Source organism: Centruroides sculpturatus, unplaced genomic scaffold (genome assembly GCF_000671375.1).
Source record: "Centruroides sculpturatus isolate CEXI.00-Female unplaced genomic scaffold, Cexi_2.0 scaffold1151, whole genome shotgun sequence".
Lineage (NCBI taxonomy): Eukaryota > Metazoa > Arthropoda > Arachnida > Scorpiones > Buthidae > Centruroides > Centruroides sculpturatus.
Window position 1 is genome coordinate 196069 of NW_019385953.1, and position 26017 is coordinate 222085.

General features: G+C 25.1%; 2 protein-coding genes across 4 annotated transcripts in view; one reads left to right on the forward strand and one right to left on the reverse strand.

The window, feature by feature from the left end:
* The window catches only part of LOC111612786 (midasin-like), a 162112-nt gene that overhangs the window by 81496 nt on the left and 54599 nt on the right, over positions 1–26017 (reverse strand). The gene's annotated exons all lie outside the window — the stretch shown is intronic.
* LOC111612784 lies at positions 836–17517 on the forward strand. Of its 3 annotated transcripts, none has more exons than XM_023354039.1 (5): positions 836–1661; positions 10226–10424; positions 12803–13744; positions 15986–16057; positions 16725–17516. In XM_023354039.1, exons 2-4 carry the CDS (start codon positions 10240–10242, stop codon positions 15999–16001), a joined length of 1143 nt encoding a protein of 380 aa, XP_023209807.1. In that variant the 5' UTR covers positions 836–1661; positions 10226–10239; the 3' UTR covers positions 16002–16057; positions 16725–17516. The 3 variants fall into 3 exon arrangements, with proteins under 3 accessions (XP_023209807.1, XP_023209808.1, XP_023209809.1); XM_023354040.1 differs by having other exon boundaries at positions 10231–10424; XM_023354041.1 differs by lacking the exon at positions 15986–16057 and having other exon boundaries at positions 16725–17517.

Genomic DNA, 26017 nt, shown 5'->3' on the forward strand with positions numbered 1-26017 from the left:
AGGCTCCTACAATCTTTATTACTATTTTAATTTTGATGAATAAGATAACAATAGCTAATTAATTATTTTTAGAATTAGTTATTGTAGACATTAAATTCTTGAGTTATCTCGAAATTTCGAGTTAAGCAAATTTGACGTTAAGAAAATTGGATAAATGGATCGAACTGTTATTTTTTATTTTTTCTTTATCATCAATATTTTAACTTCGTTTGTTTTACTTCATTCTATTACAATAAATGTAAAAATATTTTAGTTGTGATCAATCATCTAAAATTCATCTCGAAAGTTATTTTCTCAATACTTTTTTACTATTGTTACAACAATTCTTTTCCTGTCTACTTATTTATATTCGCTAAGTCATGAATAACTACTTTATAATAAATATTTTATAGAAATCTAATTAGAGAAAGAGGAAATTCAAGTATAGATGAAGGGGTGAAAACTAAAATGTTTGTAAGGTAAAATTTAAGGACGAACAATATCATTACAGAGAAGTAATATAAGACTAGCGGAAGACGTTAATAATGACAGCAGTAATAAAAAAAAAATTCAATTAAGTAGAGGAAAAAAAAATTCTATGAGGCTCCAGGCGCCAAATTTCTATAGAACTATAATGAATAATTTAGTAAAAGTAATTTTTATCACTGAATATTTTAAAATACAGTCTTTCGGGTTTGAATAAAAAGAAAATAAAAAAAAATAATGATGATGATGATGATGATGATGGAATAAGTAACCAATTTTTTGAAAGGTAATTAAAAATTGGTTATTTTATTCCTTTTTTTAAAAAAAATCTATATTACATCAAACGAGGAAACATAATTTGAATGCCATTATTTTAATTAATTAAATGGTGGGTAATTAAAAGAAAGTAACAGAAACTGAGCTAAATATTATACATCAAACATATTTGTGATTATTCTTGTCGAATTTAAACTTTCTCATACCGTTTCACGTCCTAGATAAAAGTGGGATGAACCACAAAGGATTAATGGATAGATAGATACCAACTGCCTTCTTTCTTAGAAATTTATAGCGGAAACGTAGGTTATAAAAATCACACTTAAATGGAAACTATAATAAAACTTTTCTGTAAATCGAATTTAACATTTATATATATATATATATATATTATTGAAAGCGTATTTTTATTTTCCATTTTTGGCTTAAAATTATAACGAATTCCTAAACTTTGCAATCGATCCATAATTGGTTGAAAACAGATCAAGTCCGGAAAGCGGCCAATAGCATCAGTTTGGCTAGTCACGTGGAAGTGATAAATGGCAAAGGTCAGACATACTTTTTCGCTTCATATACAGATCAATGTAATCTGGTTGGGCGGTTAGAATTGCACCACTAACCATTTGGGCGTTTAAAGGTCCGATTGAGCGGTAACTACCAACCACCCCCGCGTCCTGTTACGTTAGGACAACTCCGGGAACGGGGATTGGTGGACCTGTTATCCTGGAGCAAGAGATGCGGTGTGTAGCGGCATGCAGTCGATGCACAGCTGAGCTGTCGACTGTAGAAAGACGACCAAGGTTCAACTGTTATGTTGTGCCAAGGAAGCTGGCCTTCTACAAACCATCCCCGCCTCTCGTCGTGACTAGGGGGGCGGATGAGGGGGAGAGGCCGACTTCAAGCGGAATAACTGAACGCTGGTAAGTACAAAATTTTAATAATGATTACCAATATCTTTCGTTTTGCGCAGTACGTAACACCGCAGATACCGCATACCTGTCCAAGAAAGAAGCAGAAGGCCACCAGACACGATTATGTTTGACTAATGTGCGTCGACATTATGTTGTTCAATCGATTAACGTATCACTAGCGATGTGTTTTGCAATAATAATTCCGTCTGTTTTAAATTAGACTTTATTATATATTGCTGTAGGATAGATTACGTTAAGTAGAATCGTTAAAAAGAGATGCTGGTTAATTGCGCCTGGTTAACTGTAAAGCTTTTATCTTCCATGCTTCCAGTTTTAAATTCATCCTTCTTCTCTTAAATAATAAACACTATTTTAAACGTTTATTACACGTTTTTACATATAACTGTATACTTTTTAACATATTAAATACGGGTATAAAAATAAATTGATTGAATTTAAGCAATTTTTGATGTTAGAAAATCAAATTTTGATCTAACCATATGTTACCTCGGTCGGTAATGAACCATCTACTGTTTTCTGATAATCTCTTAAATGGCCAAACTTAAAATGGCCTATTACCGAAATCACGATAAATATTTTTAGAAAACTAATTTACAAAAAATATTTTAAAAAAAAAGAATCTTATTATATCAATTAGTGCAAGATATGTGAAAGAAATGAACAGATCCTATTAAAATCTTATGCCATACTACAAAAATGAAAACAAGTATCGCCCGGAATGTATGGAATTCCTCTTTCAGTACTGATTATGACAATTAATATTTATTCACAAAAGTATCTATCCATGTTTAACTTACAATATGCATACAAAGTATATTCGCATATTCCGAATTACTTACATCAATCCATTTCTTTACTATTCTCGAATAAAATGTAAACGAAAAAATTCTGAACATTTATGTAGTTACAATAAATTAATGTAGTAAACACAACTACAACTCAGAATTGTATACAGTACATTCTTACGAACACACTTTTGAGATTCTAGGATATAATCTTATTTTAAAAAATATATTTTTTTGTTTATTCCTAAGAAACTACAACATTTTATTAAATAATAAAATGTTTAATTATTTCCGAAATTAAAATATTTCGAAAACATTAAAAAAAAAAATGAAAACAGTGTACACAAAAGTACACAGTAACCAAAGCTTATAATTATATCCAACAGTTCGATAATAGGAATTAATTTTCTATTGGTAATTCCTCAGTTAATTATTTTAATGAAAAATGTAAAACAATTTCTTATCGTATCATACATGATAAATATCAGGTTATCTCACAATAATTTGTACAGATATCTTACATTAATAATTATTTCTGTATCCAATCCATTGTAGAAAACAAAAATAAAAATAAAAAGTGTGGCTAATGGCCTATACAAGCATGAAAGAAGCAACGTAATGACTACTTCTTGCTGCTTCTCGATTACACTTGAATTTTAGGATTACAAAACAAAACAAAAAAACTTTTGATATAAATATATCATTTAACGCAATTAGAAAAATTATTGAATGTTGAATACTATAATTATTTTCCTTAAAAAATTTTCAAATGTTTATTTTTTTTACAATGTCTAATTTATTCTATATGAAACTAGGTATTTTAAAACTTTTTTTTTTAAATGTCTAGTTTTATCATATGAATTGCAATTTAAAAAATAAATAAAATTACACAATAGTTCAAAAATTTTATACAAAAAGCATGCTCCTACATTATACAATGGCAAGAATATAAATTAATTTTTAAAAAAAATTTATATAAAAGATTATTATTTTTATTGAGAAATAAAATATTTTAAATTATTTTCAGGCTCCTACAATCTTTATTACTATTTTAATTTTGATGAATAAGATAACAATAGCTAATTAATTATTTTTAGAATTAGTTATTGTAGACATTAAATTCTTGAGTTATCTCGAAATTTCGAGTTAAGCAAATTTGACGTTAAGAAAATTGGATAAATGGATCGAACTGTTATTTTTTATTTTTTCTTTATCATCAATATTTTAACTTCGTTTGTTTTACTTCATTCTATTACAATAAATGTAAAAATATTTTAGTTGTGATCAATCATCTAAAATTCATCTCGAAAGTTATTTTCTCAATACTTTTTTACTATTGTTACAACAATTCTTTTCCTGTCCACTTATTTATATTCGCTAAGTCATGAATAACTACTTTATAATAAATATTTTATAGAAATCTAATTAGAGAAAGAGGAAATTCAAGTATAGATGAAGGGGTGAAAACTAAAATGTTTGTAAGGTAAAATTTAAGGACGAACAATATCATTACAGAGAAGTAATATAAGACTAGCGGAAGACGTTAATAATGACAGCAGTAATAAAAAAAAAATTCAATTAAGTAGAGGAAAAAAAAATTCTATGAGGCTCCAGGCGCCAAATTTCTATAGAACTATAATGAATAATTTAGTAAAAGTAATTTTTATCACTGAATATTTTAAAATACAGTATATATATATATAATTTTTAATATTTTTATTACGTTTAAATTCTATTTTTTTTTCTTTACAATCAGTTATTAATATCTATATTCTGAATTTTTAACATGCTCAATCAATTATCATAGAAAACTTTTGCACTAGGTAATTTTTAATATATTTTTTGCAGAATCATACTATTTAATATACTGAACAAACTACAAGCCATTTAAATATACTTTACACAAGATATTTAATACATTTATTATATGTTTAAATAAATAAAATATATTAACTTTAGCAATTTGCTTTAATTTAATATATATATATATATAGAAAAATACATTAAAACTAAGCCATTTTCTTAATACATAAAGCTTAAAATTAGATTTTAACGTATCAGTTTTACGTAAAGGTTAAGAAAAGGATCATATTTATAAATGCGAGTAATTAATATCTCGATAATCTACTTGTCTCAATTTCACTATGAATTTTTAATGAATTAATGGTGAATTAGCCAAGAGCGAGTTTAGCGAGGAGAGAAAAAAATTAATGTCATAATTAGTAGGAAAAAAAAAAGACGAAACCAAGCAAAGAACGATGAATAATTAAATTTCAGAGTGCGGAAGTTATGTGGGTGGACAACAGAAAAATCAGTAATAAAACGTCCAGGAGAGTGCTTTCCCACGCAGCAGAGACTAAAGGCGAATCGATCGAAATCAAGCTGACCCGGTACAGTTCCAGTTTACGTCTTGGATAAACTAGTGGTTCCCTGATTCGATTTGTTTACTGCGCATCTGACATAACCGGCAGTCTAACGCACGAGTATAATGAACGGCTGATGTCTTTGGAACAGCCTAAAACTTCTTTTTTTTTTCTTACCTAAATTACTTACGAGAATATAAAATTAATTTCTGCCTGTAATAATCTATTTTTGATTTTCACGCTAACGGATTTAATTTTTCCATCCGCTTCCCCCCATCTTCCTCTTTTTCTACTTTAGATAATATATAACTTAAAAATAGTCAGAATACTTGAGGGTGCATTAAATATGCAAAGAATATAAACAAGCTTAGTGGTAACTAATAAGACAATTAGTCGAACTTTTCTCACATCTCTTAAATTAGGTAATTAGGTTTCCAATAAATAATTCTATGAAGACAATGGAAAAGATTGCATCGGAATAGGCAATTCACATTTCTCAGTTTGCTCATCTCATCTGTAACTGGTGGGAGGCAAGTAATACAAGATGGATGACTGCCAGCGATATTTCCCAAAGGATCAGCATCGCAGTATACGATACCCTATAAGCAAAACATTGTGTTTCCTTTAAAGAACGGCAAAAAAAATATTTGCCACAATCCGCTCTAAAAATTTATTTCATTAAAATTATATGCTAACACTTTTAGTACTGAAACAATATATTAAGTTACATTAAATAGAAAAAAAAATTAATAATTTTAAAACGTTTTTCTGTTTTCTTTTTATTGATTTTAATAAAACTAAATAATTTTCAAAAGCATAAAATTATTAAGTGGTTTTTAAATAATTTATTGCCGCAAATTTTATTATATTATCCATTTAAAAATTATAAATTTCAACTTTTCAGACGTAGTATTTAATATTATCTTTTTATCTTTATTGATAACAACAGTTCTGACTGTAAGAATCATCTTTCATCCATTCGAATTTTTTATTATTATTTATTATTTTTTTCTTTCACTTTAAATTCAATATTCTTTTTTTTCCGTATAAGAATCACTATCTCTACTCCACAATCAACTTCTATCTAATTCTGTCTTGTTTTCTCTTCTATAAAAAGATCTGATTTTGTTGTGACATAGCCACATTTCAACTAAAAGTTGTTCCTTTTTTGCTTTTGTTTTTTCTTTTTTGCTCTCCAGACATTACTTCATATAATATAAATCTCAAATATTTCTTAAACTTAAAAGCTAGTGTTTTTCTATTGTCAATGATACAAAAAATAACTATCATTTTTATAAATTGTTCAAGTAAATTAATTCTAAATTTTATATTTTATTCTCCCATAATACAATATTTGAGAATGTAAGCTATTTTAAAATAAATAAATAAAGCATAAAATTAGATACATTTTCTCAATAAAATAATTTTTTAAATAGGGTAATTGTCTCTATTTTCAGAGAATTAAGAGCAATTCATTTGATAAATGCATTAAAATTAACAATACATTTCTTATAAATTTATACATTAACTGTAGATATTATAAATAAAATAAAATAATTATTTACTTTCGTTAACGATGAATAACGACAGTTATTGTTTAGAATTTAAATACTTTTTTTTTTTGTAATTTCAAATATATATTTGCGTGATCAAATATTTATAAAAATTTTGCTTACACACGTTTGTAGTTAAAATAAATATGAAAGTTTCATTGGTAATTTTGTGTTGTATCTAATTTTCTGTGAATGATGTTTGATATTATTTCGTGTTGGTTATCTTGTTTTGAAATGATTAACCCTTTAGATTCCACCAGCCATGTAACTTATGCTTTTGTATGGTCTTTAACATATAATTTTCGGTCGGAATTCGTGTGATGCAAGCTGCTTGTAGAATCTAATAACTCATTTCCGGATATTTAAATATACAATATTTTCTATAATGAAAATATTTAATGTGTTTATGTGGAAACAGCTAAAGAGAGAGAAATTGTAAAATCAATGTAATTTATGAAATAGATAATTAGCTCTTTTCAGAAAAATAAGGATAAAATAATGCGGTGTTTATAGTAATTTTAATTAAAAACTTATTTTAATTTAATACATAGGCAAATTATAATAGCAAAAGTATCCATATTATTATTATTATAATATTCCTTTCTCACTTGGAAACATTCTATATTAATATAGTGAGAATTAAATTTTAGGGGTAAAACTTTAAGATATTAAAGAAATTTTTGCCGTTTTCTTCATTATTACCTACAAGAAATTTAATTATCTAAAAAGATAAGATGAAGATCATGGCATCAAAACCAACTGTTTGTTCCCTAATAATTGGTGCCTTGGGTCAACAAAAAGAAAAACATTTTATTCGTCTCATAAGAGTGTTAATGACTCGAGGCAAAACAAGTTAATTTTGTCAGTAGAGATCGTAAAAAATAAAGTAACCCGTTGTCGTTCATTGTTCTTGTTTTAATGTTAGAACATTACATACTGTTATCGAATTTTATCCATTCTCTGCACGTAATCTTGTTAATGTTTATCTGAAATTTCTCATTAAAATCTATTATTCTATACGACTAGTATTATGAATATCGTTTCACATGAAAAATAGTCTATTTGTACAAATATAAATTCAGATAAATGTAATTCATCATCCACTCCATTTGCGGAACTTGGCGTGGAAATTAATCACATTTTATTTTCTATAAAGAGAATAGAACAATACAACCATAGCTTAAATTTTTGAAGAACCAATGGAAACTTCACTATTTTTATTTGTTTAATTTTAATAACTATTAAAAAATATTACAAAATATATGAATTTTATATGGATAAGAAATCATTATTTCGATATAGATAAAATAAGAAGTTAAGATTAATCGGAATGTATGTAGTAAAGACTGAAACAATCGCTAGCCTAAGAGATCAATAATATCAAAAAAATGATATCTGAATACAGAATACAAACACTTCAAGGATAATGCACACATTCAATCTTGAAAATGTTATAAAGAATCTTTCTCTTGAATAGATTTCGCATTGTTTTGCAATAACTTTTGTTAACGGGGCATTCCAATTTTACTCGACTTCAAATAAAAATAATACTTCAACCAGTAAATGCTTTGATTAATACAATTTACCAACTGTTATTCTATTTTCGCGTAATCTTATAAGTAAATAAAATAATCATCTTAGCAACTGAATACTTAATAGTAAAGGAAAGGTTTCACAAATTAGGAAATTTCACGTTAGAAGGGATTATTAAAGATTAGGCTGTGTGACATATACACACACACAGACACAGACATATATATATATATTAACGATCTATTCGTAAAACTCAATTCGATGTCAAGTTTAAATTATGAAGGTCGAAAATTTAAATACGGCAGTCAGTCTTTTTAATATAAGCTTTACATCATATCAGATCTAAAATGAGCGTCATTTGTTACTGAAAGAGAGTCACGCAATATCACAGTTACCATGCAGAGTAGGAAGTCTAGCATAGAAACAAATGGTTAACGAGGAACTTTTCTCATCTACGCAAAAGAATAAAACGATGCTACCAATATGGTTCTTCAACTTTGTAAAAATCAATTATTTGATTCAATGATATGCAAAACGAAGGAGAAACTGTTAAACATTGATTTGAGTTTTTTTTTTTAATAAATAAATTCTCGCCCTCAAAACTAAAAAAAAATCAATGTTTTGTATATGTGTATAAAAATAACTACATTTCTGTACAAAAATATATTTAAATTAATATTTAATTTGCATTAAAAATACAATTATTTTGTCAATAGTAGAAAATTAAATTATATATAATTAGTCTTTATATTAAATTGGTATTATAATTTTAGAAATTAATTAATCAATTAAAAAAAATTTATATATATATATATCATTTTGTTTTATAAGAAAAAGAAAATATTTTTTATGTTTACATATAAATTTAACAGATATAGAAAGTATTAAAAAAGTCTGAAATATACAAAAGTTCTTGATAACCAAAGTTTAATATAAGACAAGTCATTCCATAAAAACTGAAATTCTATAGAAGTGGAATAAATTCGATAAAAAGAGAACATATGTATTCAATAAAGAGGAAAACATAGTAAGTGGAACATGTACAGAACCAATTCCAGGACTAAGCTAAAATTCATATATCAATGCATCTCTGTATTTATGGTTAAAGAGGACGAAGGATCACAAACCATTTGTTTCGATCAGTTAAGAAATAAAACCTCTTAATGCTTCAGAAAGATATTTCAATGCCTTTTATTGATTTGTCCTTCGAATGTAGCTGACGTTGGCAAAACCGTAGTCGCTTAAACAACAATAAATTCCACATATTTTAATCTTGAACTATATTTAATAACCATATTGGAGTTTCCATAATGTTTGATGATGAAAGTTGGAACTCGTCGAATGAAGCAAGTTTGCCAAATTAGTAGACTATTATTATTTTTTTAAATTGGAAACAATATCAACAGTATATATCAATAATATAATTCAAATTATGTTATTGATGAATTTATTAATTTAAAGGACGAATTATTTTTTCGAAGAAATATATTTAAATGAGTTATTTTCGGCAAAGATATTCAGCATTTTCACTACTAATTATTTTATGTTTAAGTTCTATATTTACATAAAAAGATAAATATTATATCATGCACGATTTCAATGTTTATTTATTATTATTATTTTTTTAATGTAAGCTTAAATCTTTAACCTGAAAATCAAAGAAAACTTTAAATATATTAATATAATACATTATAATTTGTAATTAAAAATAATTAAGATAAGGTTATAATATTACCAAAAAATTCAATTCTAATAATGAGCTATAAGAATTTGGCTGTAACATAAAGCTTATTTTAGTTAAATAAAAAAAAAATGTAAGCATTTATGTTAAAAATATCATTTAACATCATTCCGAATTACTTTGGAAATAGTTATAGCAAACTTTTCATATTGGGGAAAAAAGTCATTGAAATTCGACAGCGAAGAAGATAAAACCCAATGGAATTTTTTGCATTTGAAACTGTTAAGAATTGGTAAAAATTCTATAAATTCTCATGCTTTTCGAAAGAACTCGTAACAAGCAATCGACAATCGAAACTGAAAGTACACTCGAATTCTTCCATAAACACATACTACTGTAGTAAAATGTCAACTTTAAACTTGTAAGACAAGGGGGAATAAAAAAAAAAATATATATATATATATATATATAACGTAAGAGGATTAAACTTTTTCTATCATAAAATGTTACCTTATTCAATTTTAAATTATCCTTTTTTAAATACGTAAAAATAATAAGAACATTATCATATTATTTTATATTTTAAAAAATAAGATTAGAAAAAAAAAACGGTTTCTTAACTACTTTCTTTTTCCAGGAAAGGTGGAAGATATGAACGTGCCTCGGGTAGTAAGTGCAGCTAATGCCACTTTACCAGTTAACCAGACAGTGAAATCGCAAAGTTGTCATCCCGCACAGACTACTGAAGCTATAGTACTCTTCACTATAGGAGCTCTAGGAATGGGTGCTAATCTCTTCCTCATGCTACTTATCATTCTCAAGCGCCCGCTAAGAAGGTGTGAGTCTCTCATCTCAGATAACAATATATTGTTTTAAATATTAATATATATATTCATATACGTATAATAAAAATTTTGCATAATGAAAAACTATCAACATTCTCGTGTCGATGTCATTAAGCAAGTTGTTCGCTACTTTTATCTCATTTCGATATATTGAAAGTTTTTAATAGTTCTCTTTACGGTCGATTACAATGTAGAAATCGCTCAATTATTACTATTGCAACTGAGAAATAATAATATTGATTCTTGGCCTTGAACTTCTTTCTGATATTTTATAGATCCGAAGGAATTTAATAATCTACCAGTAGTCATGTCTTAATGACTAAGAGAATTATTTTTAGACGTTTATTAAAGTTTTGAATGATTTTTAACAGTAAAAAAATTGTTCGTTATGCTCTTTACGATCAGCTTACTTGCATAAATTATTTCAATAAACGTGACGAAACTATCATTAAATAATTTCTTTTTATTCCCCTCTCCCTTTTCTTCTTCGAATTTGATTTATTTACTTTAAAAATTTAAAACAAAAGTGTAAATAAATTTGATAAATTTTTATTCCTTGTAGAAATTTTCTATTGTATTAAATTTTGACTATTATATTATGCATATACATAAAATAATCGATAAACAACCGAATCTTCTAACAATAAATGTGCACATCATTTACTCAACATTGCTGCATGAAAATTACATTTGTTTCATTTAAGATCTGAATAAATAAGTAAAAAAAAAAAAAATTCAATAAATATTTGTTTATTCTCATGTTCTTAAGTCAATATTCAGAATTTTCTTAATTTATACGCTTGAAATGGCGTAACTTACTTGACGCTTGTTATTTACATATAATTTTCATAAAATAACAATAGATTCAAAAATAAGACAATAGAAACTAATTTGCTTTCAGATATTTACTTTTGATACAAACTTCTCCAAATATTTGATTCTTGTCACTTTAGAAATAAAGAATTTCAGACCGGATTTGATTTGTTTCTGCTAGATACTGGCAAGCACATAATGGACTAGACAGAAATTAAAAATTTATAATACTCTTAAGTTTAGTACGAGGATCTTAAAATCATTAATTTTAAAACAAAAAAAAAAATAAGTCTATCTTAAATATAGACTATATTTTTGTTTTAAATCTAACGTCCTTACGATTTTTTGAAACGTATTTGCACATTATTCTTAACCTTATCATCATCTTATTCTTTATTTGCATACATATTGATGCATATAAAATTTGAAAATGCTAATGATGGTGATGATGATTCATAATTAAATTAATAATTAACAATTAAAAAATTATAAAACTCATTAAACTATATTCTATATTATTTGTAAAATAAAAAAAAAATTGCGTGTTCAAATACATATATATTTTTTTTAATTTTTAATATTGTTCTTTCAGTATACTACTATAACAATCAATTATTTAATAATTGATTGTTATAGTACCATACTTTTTACAGTTTAACACAAATAATATAACACGAGAGTCTCAAGAACTAATAATTCTTCAGGATTAAGTCTATTATTAAATATTGTTGACAGCTTCCTAATAAAACCAATGATCATCTAAAACATCATCAAACATAAAAATTTTTATTATTTAAAGTTCAGTTTAATTACTTAATATAAATCTTCTAATAATTTTCAAATTTAGATATAATCTTCTTCGTTTTTAAGTCAATTATACGGATTTATTACGTTCGATTATAACAAAAAATTATATTAAATTGTATAACTAAAACTAAACTTCACACATTGACGGAAAAAGTATGTAAATGTGATTTATGATTTATAAGGCGACAGTTCCGGCAAGGTATAGCTGCAGGGAGGATTGAAGACAGTAACTTATCAATACAAAGAACTACTTCGTCAATATGTGAACTTTAATTTCAGTTATACAATTTTTATATATAAATTATCGCAACAAATATTTAATGTATATTATTTAAAATTTTACACTCGAATTCAACAAGCAACAGATTATATAATAGTTTTTTAAAAATTCTATTTAATGTTTTTAAAAAAAAATTGAAATTAAATAAATAATAGTTAAAATAACCACCCGACGTTATAATTTTTGATTAAAGGCAATCAAGCAAAGGCAAAGTTGACAAGTAATGCTAACGTATGGTGTTAAAATATTAATTTTCTATTTAAATTCTGCTTGACACTTTATTAAAAGTTTTAAGATATTCCTTTCTCTTAGAGTTTGTAATTTATTTAATTTTTTTTTTCAAAATAAAAACTTTGTTTTTATTTTCGTAACTGATTTTCGTATTAATCTCAGATATATTTAAAATTTATTTTTACTAGATATTTAACTATCATTATTTATCATCATATCGTATTTTTTATTTCTTCAGATGGTCGCAAGGACTGTTATTTCATCAGGGTTTAGTGGATTGTGGCAGAGCCAGCCTGTTAGTACCTCTGGGAGTAAGCATCTTGTTATGTCAGAAGCTTCCTAAATGTTCTTACATCGAGATGGCTTTTCTCCTACTAGTCACCGTATCAACAGTAAATATGCTTACTTCAGTTATTAACGATGCATCATTATTACCAGATCAAGATCCATCTGCCCTTCCCCCGGGTACTTTGAGACCCGGCTCCGTATCTGATGCAAATCCACTCTTCCTGGATAGTCCCCAGTGTATCGGTTTTGGTCTGTTCATCATTTGGTTCGCGAGCCTCACCATTAATCTCGGACCGACTTTACTTGGAGGTGCACTCGCAAGTACCAGAGAGTTTGGGCACCTAGATGCGTGCCCCATGGTGTATGCACCCGTACGGAACTACGTCCTCAGCGTTCTCTGGGTAACGGTGAACGTTCTGTGCGTAGCTCTAACTGGAATTCATTTAAGGAAGCTATATAGGGATTTAACTCGTTCAAACTTGGAAGCAGTTAGGATAGCTGGTCTTGTAACTACCATGATATCTATCAGATCAGATGTTGACAATTGCGAATCTCAACATATCCAAGGATACATTCATCGTCTGGAACAGGAAGGAGTGAGAAGAGTTAAAAGTTTTGCCATCATCCTTGCCGCCTATATCATATTTTGGGGGCCGTTGTTTACTCTGACTCTCATCCATCCTAAGGTTGATGCATCTTCGATTACTTACGAGGTGACTTTGCATGTCGCTTTCGTTCATGCCTTTGTCAATCCTACTCTGCTCTTGGTGCTCCACAGGGACTTGCGTAATACTTCAGGGGAATTCCCATGTTGCCATACGTGGATATCCGAGGATTATGGCACTCCACCTAATGAAACGGGTCAAGCTTGTAGGATGAACAGAGGATATATGTAAGTATTAAACTCTCTTATTATCTTAAATTCATTACAAAATTTTCCAATCATATTTAAATTGTGTTTTGATTATTGCCAATATATTTGCTTTTTCTTTACCATAAAATATAATGTTATTTCCTTATCTGATTTTGCTCATCAGTTAATTTATATTAAGTTTACAGAAATTCACAATAATACAATTTTTAAGATTTTTCTATAATAATTCTTGATTTATGTTTGAATGGCACTAATATTAAGAAAACTCATCATATATTCTGAATTTTAGTTACTAAAGTTAAGTGTCTTAGACTTTATAAGTTAATTTATTTATATAAATCAATAGTCAGTTTCTTTTGCTTAATGTATTCAATTTACATTAATAATTCAAAATTATAAAAAAATCCATTCTCTCAAAAAATAAATAAATTGGATAATCAATAGAAATCAGTTTTCAATAAAATATTAATTTTTTTAAAGATTTAATATGACTTTCTTTTAGATTTTAATTCCTTAGTTCCATCAGGATCCCATGCAAAATATTTATTCTATATTTTTAAAAATAAATAAAAACTTAACGTCCTTATATGTAAAACTTCACGATTCTATAAAGTATAAAAATAATCATTATGTTTCTTCATATGGAATTATGAAGTTCTAATTACATTACTTAATAAATTTTAATTATACTGCTTTCTAAATAAGTAAATAAAGTGAAAACTGGTTTGAAAGTACATTTATTAACTAAATATAATTTGAGGCCTTTTCTAATTTTATCTAAATTACGGATTAAGCGCTGACAAAGGATAACTGATAATTAAAAATTTTAATACGATCTGGAATTTTAATGACTGAATTAAGCAAAAGGCAAACACCCACGAATTTGTGGTAATTACATTTTCCATTTAAAAATTCAAAAATTTTTAAATGCTTTATGCTTTACTTAATGATAATACATAACAAAGAACTGATATGCAAAATACCGAGTATCCGATACTTTTGGATACATCTCGAATTTCAATGTAAAGTATCAATATATCAATCAACACCTCTGAAACAAGTCACTGGTTTCCTATCAAGGCAATCGATACGACAAACTACGGGACATCTGGCACACTGGCAGATGTCGTAACTCGTGACAGTATCAACAAAGAACGTCTGATATTATATATACATCAGCTATTAAGGACTGCTAGATAACGTGATATTAATCAATACAATATAAACAATTTTAAGAATTTTTCTTTCTTTAAGAGGCCTCTGAATTCTTCGTAAAATTATTTCAAAATGAATTCTGTTTATCTAAACAAAGACTCAAGGTTAATGATGTCGGAATCTAAGAAAAGAGATATTTCTCATGGACAACACAATCTATTCAAGAGCTTCACCTGGGCAAGGAAACGATGCATAAAATTTAATCAAAAATATCAGCAACGTTTAAAAGCGTAATACATTCATCATTCACGGGCAGTTAGGTTCAGTTTCAGTTACTTGTTAATATTATAATGAAATATTCGCCTTCTTTTGCTCATAGTTAAATGAAATTATGAAAATAGATAAATAAGTAAATCTTTGCTACAAAACTCTTACTGCATTAGTGCATTATTATAATCCAAAATAACGGAACTAATAGCTTCTTGTAATGCCATTCAGAAATTCTCCTTTATTTTCAAGTATCTCTTAGGAAAAATATTTAAGATTATATTTATCAGATTACTCCGTTAGAAAAATGTCGGTTTTTTTAATATCGAATTATTTATCTATAACATTGCATTAAGATTTCATATGCTAATTTTAACAAACAAAACATTAAATTTCATATGGTTAAATTAACGGTTAACAGATGGTACACTTCTGTTTTTTATCTTTATTTTTTCTTTATTAAAATTTTCGTGCCAAATTTTTTTTCTTTCTTAGAAAACATTAAAAAGCATCTTTACTTATAATAAAACGTAAATATTCTTAAGTACGGTACCAGAAGACTGAAAGTGGGAAGGAAATAGCGGAGAAGGAAGAGTAACCCGGATGTGGGACGAGTTGTGCCTCCACGTGATCGATCGAATTGAACGTTTGCTTATTCATAATGCGGACAATGGCATTCGCGATTTGAACTTTCTTCCAAAAACATGCGAATTATTCTAAGAGTGCAATAAATTACGCGTTCGTTTTGTTTATACATTTCTAATAACTCCATATTTTTCAATATCTTTTCGTTATTCCTATGCCATAAAGTTGAAAAAATCTCCCGTATTTTTCCAGGGAGACGACAATTTGACCAAGACTACATTCTAAGATTCTGCCTCTAGCTGCTCACAACTGCCACATCAGAAGGTGAGTTCGGATGAAACACCAATATCATATATATCGTCTTAGGCCACATTTTGAATATATATAACATAACTTTCAATATAAAATCCTATCTTGTTTTTAATCGAAAAATACTTCTGTCGCAAATTTACTCTTCAAACAACAAAATCCTGCTTCTCTTGTATGTATATATATATTCCGTGCATTAAGCATTATATGGTACATTAAGCTATGATTAGCATAGAAATATATTTCGTGGGCGAATATTTCATGTTAAAAATTACAAACAACATGTCAAACTGAAAAACTGATTGAATATTCAATTTAATAAATTTTAAGATAATAAATTGTAAATATTGTAAAATTATAATGACCATTGGAATAATTTTTAAAAATAAATTTCTTTCTCCATTGCAATACTCTACAACTGTAATTTTAACATATCAGTAACACTTGTCAAATGAACATTTCTACTACACAAAAAAATACTATAGTATATCCAACCTATAAGTTGGTGTTATTCGTAATACATTTTACAGCTTTATAGCGATGACAAACAATTAAAATGCTAAACTAGTATTATCATTAAAATCATTACTTGAAGATGATAAAAGCATGATGAAATTAGTTATCTTTTTTGCTTAAATTCTTCAAAATATTCAATTTGTTTCTTTCCTTTTTTTGAATCTAGGTGAAACTACATGAAGACAAAGTGGTTTATATTCGTTTGAAACATTTAACTTTTATCGTCAATTCAAGCATTTATCAACTTTGGGTCAACGACTCCCTAAAATTCCACGAGCGCCAAAGCGCTATGCTCAACTTTTCATCTGTTTACTTGATTTATTAAATAAAGTTAAAAAACTTGTCTAATTTTCTATCTTTCATAAAAAAAAAATAATTAAGAATTAGAGATCATATTGATAATATGAAATCTAATGTTAGATTTGTGCAGATTTTATTATTTTAATAACAATAATTATTGAAAATTTTATACTTTTTATAATTACAAAAATCAACAAGATTGTAAATAAAACATCCTAACAAATGAATACACATGGAAATGAAAAAATATAGGATTTGCTAAAGAAATATATTTTGTGGGAAAAGTAATATAATATTACCATTACACTGCATCCAGTAGATAAATTACATTATTAGTATTATAAATTACATAAATCATCATTATTAGGCTATATAAAGTTAATTAGATTAAAATTAAAAATCTTACAAATAAATATCAAATTTTGGACATTTGGAAATATTTTTGTTAAAATATTCCAACATGCAATTTAATATTCAAATTTTTAATAGGTTTACATATGTTTCTATGAATTTTGGAGCTAGAACTATCTAAAATGACATTCTGCCAGACCACAGTGTACCTGAAGAAGGCCTATTAAGGAGGCCGAAAACATTTCTACTCGTTGTTTAAATGGCTAGAAACAAAGTGAGAAAGGTTTTGTCTTAGTCAGTTTACATATGGCAAGTAATTTGCAATGCCCCTTTTTTTTGGAAAGTATTCAATTTTTAAAGCTATTTAAAAGTTATTAATATATATAAATTTTTTTTTTAAACTTAAAAAGTATTAGAAATTAAGTTTTTGAAATATGAAATTGTTTTTATCCAGGTGTTTTAATTTAAAATCTATGAAATCGGGTAAAGTTTATTACTATATAAATAATAGCTGTAAATAGTTTACAATAATTAAGGTTAGATTTAAAAAATAATGAATTATCTGACTACAAGAAAACAAATGAGCTGACTACGTGCTAATTTGCAGCACAATAACAATAAAAGTTTATGAATGAATAAAAACAGGTTATCATTTGAGATAACTATATTATCAGTTGAATTGTGTATTCATATACTTTNAAATTCCACTTTTTAAATTTATTTATTTTTGTTTTTCAAGAACAATAAATTTATTTAATGCACTTTTTTCCTTTTGATTCATCTGTTGTTGAAAGCTACCAAAGCCTACTATTGTTTACTTTCTTTGATGAAAATAAAGTAAACAATAACAGACCTGGAAATAAATATCTAAATGTAGTGTAATTACCTTCTGTATGTTTCCAACTATTTCATAAATATTTATTTAATGATATAAAAACTAGATAATTTTAAAATTATTTATATATACAAAAATATGTAAATTTTTTGAAATAATATTGAATATTTTTACAGTAAAAAATAATCATTAATTTGCAACAGATTAATAAGAAAAAGATTTTACCGACTTCCTAATTAAATCAAATGAACAGTCAATCACCTTATGTAATGTAGAAGTCAAGTCAATTTAATCTTAAACGTTTTCAGAATTCAGCATTCCAGCTTCACATTTTATCAACATCATTCTGAAGATGAAATGTCAAATTCCAGAAATGTTTAAAGTTATTTGATTTTTTAAACATGATTAATTGCTTGTTTGCAACAGAATTAAAATTAATCAAAAATATTTCTAGTATATACTTTAATTCAAAAACTTTTTTATAGTAAAATAATGAGAATAATAAATATTTTTATAATTTTGTAAGAACAAATTTCATTTAAAAAAATTACTTTCACAATTAAAAATATATCTTTTTATGATAAAAAAAAATATGAATGACATAGACAACATTTTTAATAACTAGAAAAAAATGTAAACATTTTTTTTTAAATGTATGTGTTTGTGTAGATATATATCTTTATTATAAACATTACAGTAAAAATAAATTAATAAAATACATGTTTAAAATTAAAATATTTTAATTTAAACATGAAAATTATAAGACAGAAATTTGTTTTATATATATATATCACAGACAAGCATTAAAACTAAATTCTCTTTAAATGCCAGTCTAAATTATCAAATAACTAAACATATTCAATAATGATTTTTATATGACAGTTAATAATTAATAAAATAATAAAACAAAAATCATTTTCATTCATAAAAATAATACAAATTTATAAACAACACTAAGAATAAATTAAAAAACAAAATAAATTCTTAAAATTTGAAAAAAATTTGCAAGCATTTTTCTTATTAAGTATATTCAATTATATAATAAAAACAATTCATATTTACTCATCTTACAACAATCTTACTTTCTATAATTTTAGTGTTCAACATTAATTAATATTTTCATCATTTATTATATAACTAGCTGATGCAGCTGACAATGCTCAGTTTATCTTAAAAAAACATCAAACAGGTTCAAAAATTACACATGGTTTTGTTAGTTGGTGTCTACGTACATTGATTAATTGTTTTTGTCACGGTGTCAACAAATTTCATCATTGGTTTTTTTTCTATCCTCTCTTAATGAAATCAATTTTTTTTTATTTATGTATCTCTATATATATGTGTTCCAATGTATTTAATCTTTCCAAAAATATTTGAAAAGATTAAATAATTTCTCTCAAGTAATGAAGAAAAATTTTCATAGAACAATCTGTAACCAAAGTTTAAAGTGATATTTCAAAGAAATGCTGAAAGTAAATGATAAATAAATATTTCTAAGATTTTTTAAAATACTTCCAAAATATTCATGCATTATTAGATTTTACATCAGAAGTGATATAGTATCGTAAATTGCAAGAATTCAGGTGAAGGGACAGTAACCGATTAAATGGTAACAACATTGCTTAGCCAGTTATACATTATTATTTACATTATGTGTTCTTAATAATTAAAGTATTTTATTATTTACTTATTTACTACAACATGGAAATAAATGAATGCAAAGTTAAATGAGCTATAGGTTTTCAGTGACTGATTTGCCTGTAGACTGTAATATCACAGATTTATTTGTTAAAACTTTCATGGATATTTGAAAGAAATTTGTTGACTTCACAAATTTTTTACAAAATACAATGGAACAGGTTTGTAAGAAAATACATAACTAAAAAAAAAAGAAAGATAAATTTCCAGAAGCAAAGTTGAAAGAAAAACTGACAAAATTCAATAACACTATGAATACAAATAAAAAAAGTGTCTACAAAGGCTTCTCACAGTTACAACTGTGCCACAAAGAAACAAATTTTCTCATTTATTCATTTATTTATAAGATGTTTTATTTATTAATTCTGATTTATTATCTTATTTTTAGTTCATATCTACTTCAAAANTTACTAAATTCACAATTTTAAAAATTATTAAGTTTTCCATTATAATAAGTTCAATTTTTAAAATTCCACTTTTTAAATTTATTTATTTTTGTTTTTCAAGAACAATAAATTTATTTAATGCACTTTTTTCCTTTTGATTCATCTGTTGTTGAAAGCTACCAAAGCCTACTATTGTTTACTTTCTTTGATGAAAATAAAGTAAACAATAACAGACCTGGAAATAAATATCTAAATGTAGTGTAATTACCTTCTGTATGTTTCCAACTATTTCATAAATATTTATTTAATGATATAAAAACTAGATAATTTTAAAATTATTTATATATACAAAAATATGTAAATTTTTTGAAATAATATTGAATATTTTTACAGTAAAAAATAATCATTAATTTGCAACAGATTAATAAGAAAAAGATTTTACCGACTTCCTAATTAAATCAAATGAACAGTCAATCACCTTATGTAATGTAGAAGTCAAGTCAATTTAATCTTAAACGTTTTCAGAATTCAGCATTCCAGCTTCACATTTTATCAACATCATTCTGAAGATGAAATGTCAAATTCCAGAAATGTTTAAAGTTATTTGATTTTTTAAACATGATTAATTGCTTGTTTGCAACAGAATTAAAATTAATCAAAAATATTTCTAGTATATACTTTAATTCAAAAACTTTTTTATAGTAAAATAATGAGAATAATAAATATTTTTATAATTTTGTAAGAACAAATTTCATTTAAAAAAATTACTTTCACAATTAAAAATATATCTTTTTATGATAAAAAAAAATATGAATGACATAGACAACATTTTTAATAACTAGAAAAAAATGTAAACATTTTTTTTTAAATGTATGTGTTTGTGTAGATATATATCTTTATTATAAACATTACAGTAAAAATAAATTAATAAAATACATGTTTAAAATTAAAATATTTTAATTTAAACATGAAAATTATAAGACAGAAATTTGTTTTATATATATATATCACAGACAAGCATTAAAACTAAATTCTCTTTAAATGCCAGTCTAAATTATCAAATAACTAAACATATTCAATAATGATTTTTATATGACAGTTAATAATTAATAAAATAATAAAACAAAAATCATTTTCATTCATAAAAATAATACAAATTTATAAACAACACTAAGAATAAATTAAAAAACAAAATAAATTCTTAAAATTTGAAAAAAATTTGCAAGCATTTTTCTTATTAAGTATATTCAATTATATAATAAAAACAATTCATATTTACTCATCTTACAACAATCTTACTTTCTATAATTTTAGTGTTCAACATTAATTAATATTTTCATCATTTATTATATAACTAGCTGATGCAGCTGACAATGCTCAGTTTATCTTAAAAAAACATCAAACAGGTTCAAAAATTACACATGGTTTTGTTAGTTGGTGTCTACGTACATTGATTAATTGTTTTTGTCACGGTGTCAACAAATTTCATCATTGGTTTTTTTTCTATCCTCTCTTAATGAAATCAATTTTTTTTTATTTATGTATCTCTATATATATGTGTTCCAATGTATTTAATCTTTCCAAAAATATTTGAAAAGATTAAATAATTTCTCTCAAGTAATGAAGAAAAATTTTCATAGAACAATCTGTAACCAAAGTTTAAAGTGATATTTCAAAGAAATGCTGAAAGTAAATGATAAATAAATATTTCTAAGATTTTTTAAAATACTTCCAAAATATTCATGCATTATTAGATTTTACATCAGAAGTGATATAGTATCGTAAATTGCAAGAATTCAGGTGAAGGGACAGTAACCGATTAAATGGTAACAACATTGCTTAGCCAGTTATACATTATTATTTACATTATGTGTTCTTAATAATTAAAGTATTTTATTATTTACTTATTTACTACAACATGGAAATAAATGAATGCAAAGTTAAATGAGCTATAGGTTTTCAGTGACTGATTTGCCTGTAGACTGTAATATCACAGATTTATTTGTTAAAACTTTCATGGATATTTGAAAGAAATTTGTTGACTTCACAAATTTTTTACAAAATACAATGGAACAGGTTTGTAAGAAAATACATAACTAAAAAAAAAAGAAAGATAAATTTCCAGAAGCAAAGTTGAAAGAAAAACTGACAAAATTCAATAACACTATGAATACAAATAAAAAAAGTGTCTACAAAGGCTTCTCACAGTTACAACTGTGCCACAAAGAAACAAATTTTCTCATTTATTCATTTATTTATAAGATGTTTTATTTATTAATTCTGATTTATTATCTTATTTTTAGTTCATATCTACTTCAAAAAATAAATTAGTACTGGATGTATTCAATTAAAAAATTGATGGTATTAATAAATAATATTATATATATNGTTAGCAAGAAAGCATGATAAACATTTATATCAAATGATTCATGCTATATATATATATATATATAGCATTCCAAAAAAATTCTGAAATACTCTCTTACTTTGTAATATAAATTTTAAAAAATCATTGAAAATGAACAATCAGTTCTGATTCAAAAGAATTTTTTTTAAATCAAACTGTTTTATTTACTTTTGAATTTAAAAATGTGCTCTTTTAATAAAAAGTTGTTTTATTAAAATTAACATATCTGAAGTTTATATCCAAGTATTACAAGTTAATAACTGAAAAATGCTTTATCTTACATTTTAACTATATTTACAATAAAGAAATATTTTCTTTATTACTAAATATTCAAAATATGTTATATAAAAAAATTTGCAACTATTATGAGTTATTTAAATTTTAAAAATGTAATAGTAGTAGGATATCATAAGGAATTTATAAGAAACTTTAACTGTAAATGATGTGAACTTCCACTTGATTAGTCTTTATTGACAAACTATTACCCATTTAAAAAGAGAGACAACAAACTAAAGCAAAGTTTTTCTGCAATTCCACAGAGTTCCAAAGTGATACAAATGAATACAAAATTTTCAATCTTATATCACTTTTTATCATTTATTCATACAACATCAGTTAGTAATAATGATTTACATTATAACAATAACTTTGTTAGAATTGGTTAATTTATTAGAGAATTGAACAAAAATTTGGTGTTTTTTTATTAAGTCAAATTAATGATATCCAAGAGATTAAGTAATAAAATATGTTCAAGTGTTACAACACTTTAAAGAAAAGTTTAATCCATATATAATTAAATAAATAAAATATGTAACTAATGTCACTGGATAACATTGTTAGCAGCATAGAATGAGCGTGAAATGTAGGCATTTGTGCTAGAATATCAATTAATAAATATTATTGTAACAGCATCGCTCTTAATTTATCAATTTGTGCAAATATCTACAATTATAGTTAGATTCTATTAATTACACTTATCAAAATATTTTTATAATAATATTTACTTGAAGGTTAAATTGGTTACTTACAATTTAATAAATTATTAAGCTGAAATCAATCTACTTAAAAACTACAATAAATTTCTTTCCTTTCTTCCTTAGCTTTGAGATTACACATAATGTGCTACAAAAGGTGCATTAGAATTGATTGGCATTCAACAAATTTCAAAACTAAAATTTGACCTCATTTACTTTCATTGCTTATTTAGTTATTTTTTTCTTTTTAAAGAATAAAATTTGCTCAATTCCTAAAACAGCATATAATTATCCATTTTGGCTTTTAAACTGCATTTTTACTGTATTATTTCACAGACATTATATAATCATTAGTTGAAATGGCATTGAAAGATAATTCATTTTCATGACAGCTTTCAAGAATGATAAAATAAATTTGAAACTAATTCAAACACAGAGTCAGGATTATATCATACATTTCAGATTCTTTAATGTTCAATCTCTTGTATACAGTATACTAAAGCAATTTGAAAAACCTGATTAATGATAATGTAAGATTTTTTTTATATTATTATTGTATGAAAGCTAACTGTAACTTACATAGTATTACTCACCTATATTTTAAACCACAATGACAGAACTAGAATTTATATACCCATTTATAAGAATCAGCAAAAATTCCTATACTCCAATTTATACTGCTGATAGTCTCCACAATTTCATATCATATTATATTATAAAATTCTATCTTTGAATTTTGTGTTTTGATAGTTTTATTATTGATAAACTATGTAATATATTGTTAAGTTTCCTAATTATTCAGTTTAAACTTATATATCTATGAATACATTTTAATAAACTGTTTATTTTAACTAATAACATGATTGCAAAAATTTCTATTTATTTATTATATAACAGAAACATATATATAAAAAATAAAGATATATAGTAAATATTAAAAATATCTTAGAAACTATTAAGTATGATTAGGCTATTTACTATATTACTCACTTTTATTTCTAATATTTCCTGAATGAAAATAATAAGTTGGTCTAATATCATTCCCAAAAAATTAAAACTTTTCATTTAATTCCATAAGTTTTCATATTAATTTTTTGTTTTATCATCCAAAACACTTTCCTATAAATTTAGTCAAAGTGACCTATTTTGTAAACATTTTATAATTAACTTATGGAACACATAGATTATATCAGAGAAAATAAGGTCTATCTGAGTCTATCTTTAATTAAAAAAATATTTTAGAATAGCTACTTAAAGTTCTTTATACTTCCAAACATTTAAAATATATATATATATATATATTTAAAATAACTAGTTTTCACAAAATTGAAATCAACTTTAAAAATATTTGCAAATGAATACAATCATTCAAACAATAATGAAAATAAAAACAGGAATATAATACTTTCTCTGTGTTATATAAATATTCAAATAATAAAGATAGATTCTTATCTGATTACAATATGGCTAATTAATTAACTACTTATTAGTAAACATAAAAATTCATTGATATTATAATAATTATATGTATAAAATTAATATTCTTTTATTTTTTCAAATATATTAATAATGTGTTATAAAATATTAAGATTGATTTTATTTAGAATTAATTTATGCTTGCAATATTTTCTTATTCCAAAATATATATAGTTTTTATTTTTCAACTTGTTTTATAAACCAACTGTTACATAGATATAAAAGCTGTTACATAGATGGATTTTGTCTTTTGTTGCTGTTCTAAGATAGACTATGTGAGTGAAAAAACTTATCTTTATTAATCATTACCTGAATTTGATAATGATTAGTAAAGATAAGTTTTTTCAATCACATAGTCTATCTTAGAACAGCAACAAAAGACAAAATCCATCTATGTAACAACTTTTAGTTTATTAATTTTATTTTATTTATTTATTTTTTTTGCAAGCATTTTAGGTGAAAATACCTAAAATACATATATACATATCCATTCCTGTAATTAATAAAGTCTATTTTACCATTGGCCCAAACTTCCTGTGTGATAAGTTCTAAAAAAATTTATGCTTAATTAAAATTTCAAATAGAAGAATATTTCAATTTTAGTTAATTTAATAAATTATAGGAGCAATAATTGTAACTTACTTATCAGCAAAATTAAATAAATTTATATTATTTGCACAAATTTTATTTTATTTTTTTCAATTAAACATCAAAGTACCTCTAGCTTTTTGTACCAAACAGCATAGAAAACTATTTCACATTTAAAAAAATTGAAAAAACATACACTTATAGAAACAAATCGTCAAACTTCAAATTAAATTTTTTTGACTGCTTTAATCACAGGGTAAAGCCAGAGTGAAAGACTGATTAGTGAGCTATGTGGCAAGCAGCTAAGTAAGCTAACCAATGACATAATCCATTCCAAATGATAGTAAATAGTTCCTTTCATAGCAGCTAAATAAGCAAACTAATGATATGTCATTAGTTGCTTTTACTTAGCTTCTTGTCACCTTCTGTTGTTGCCACATACTG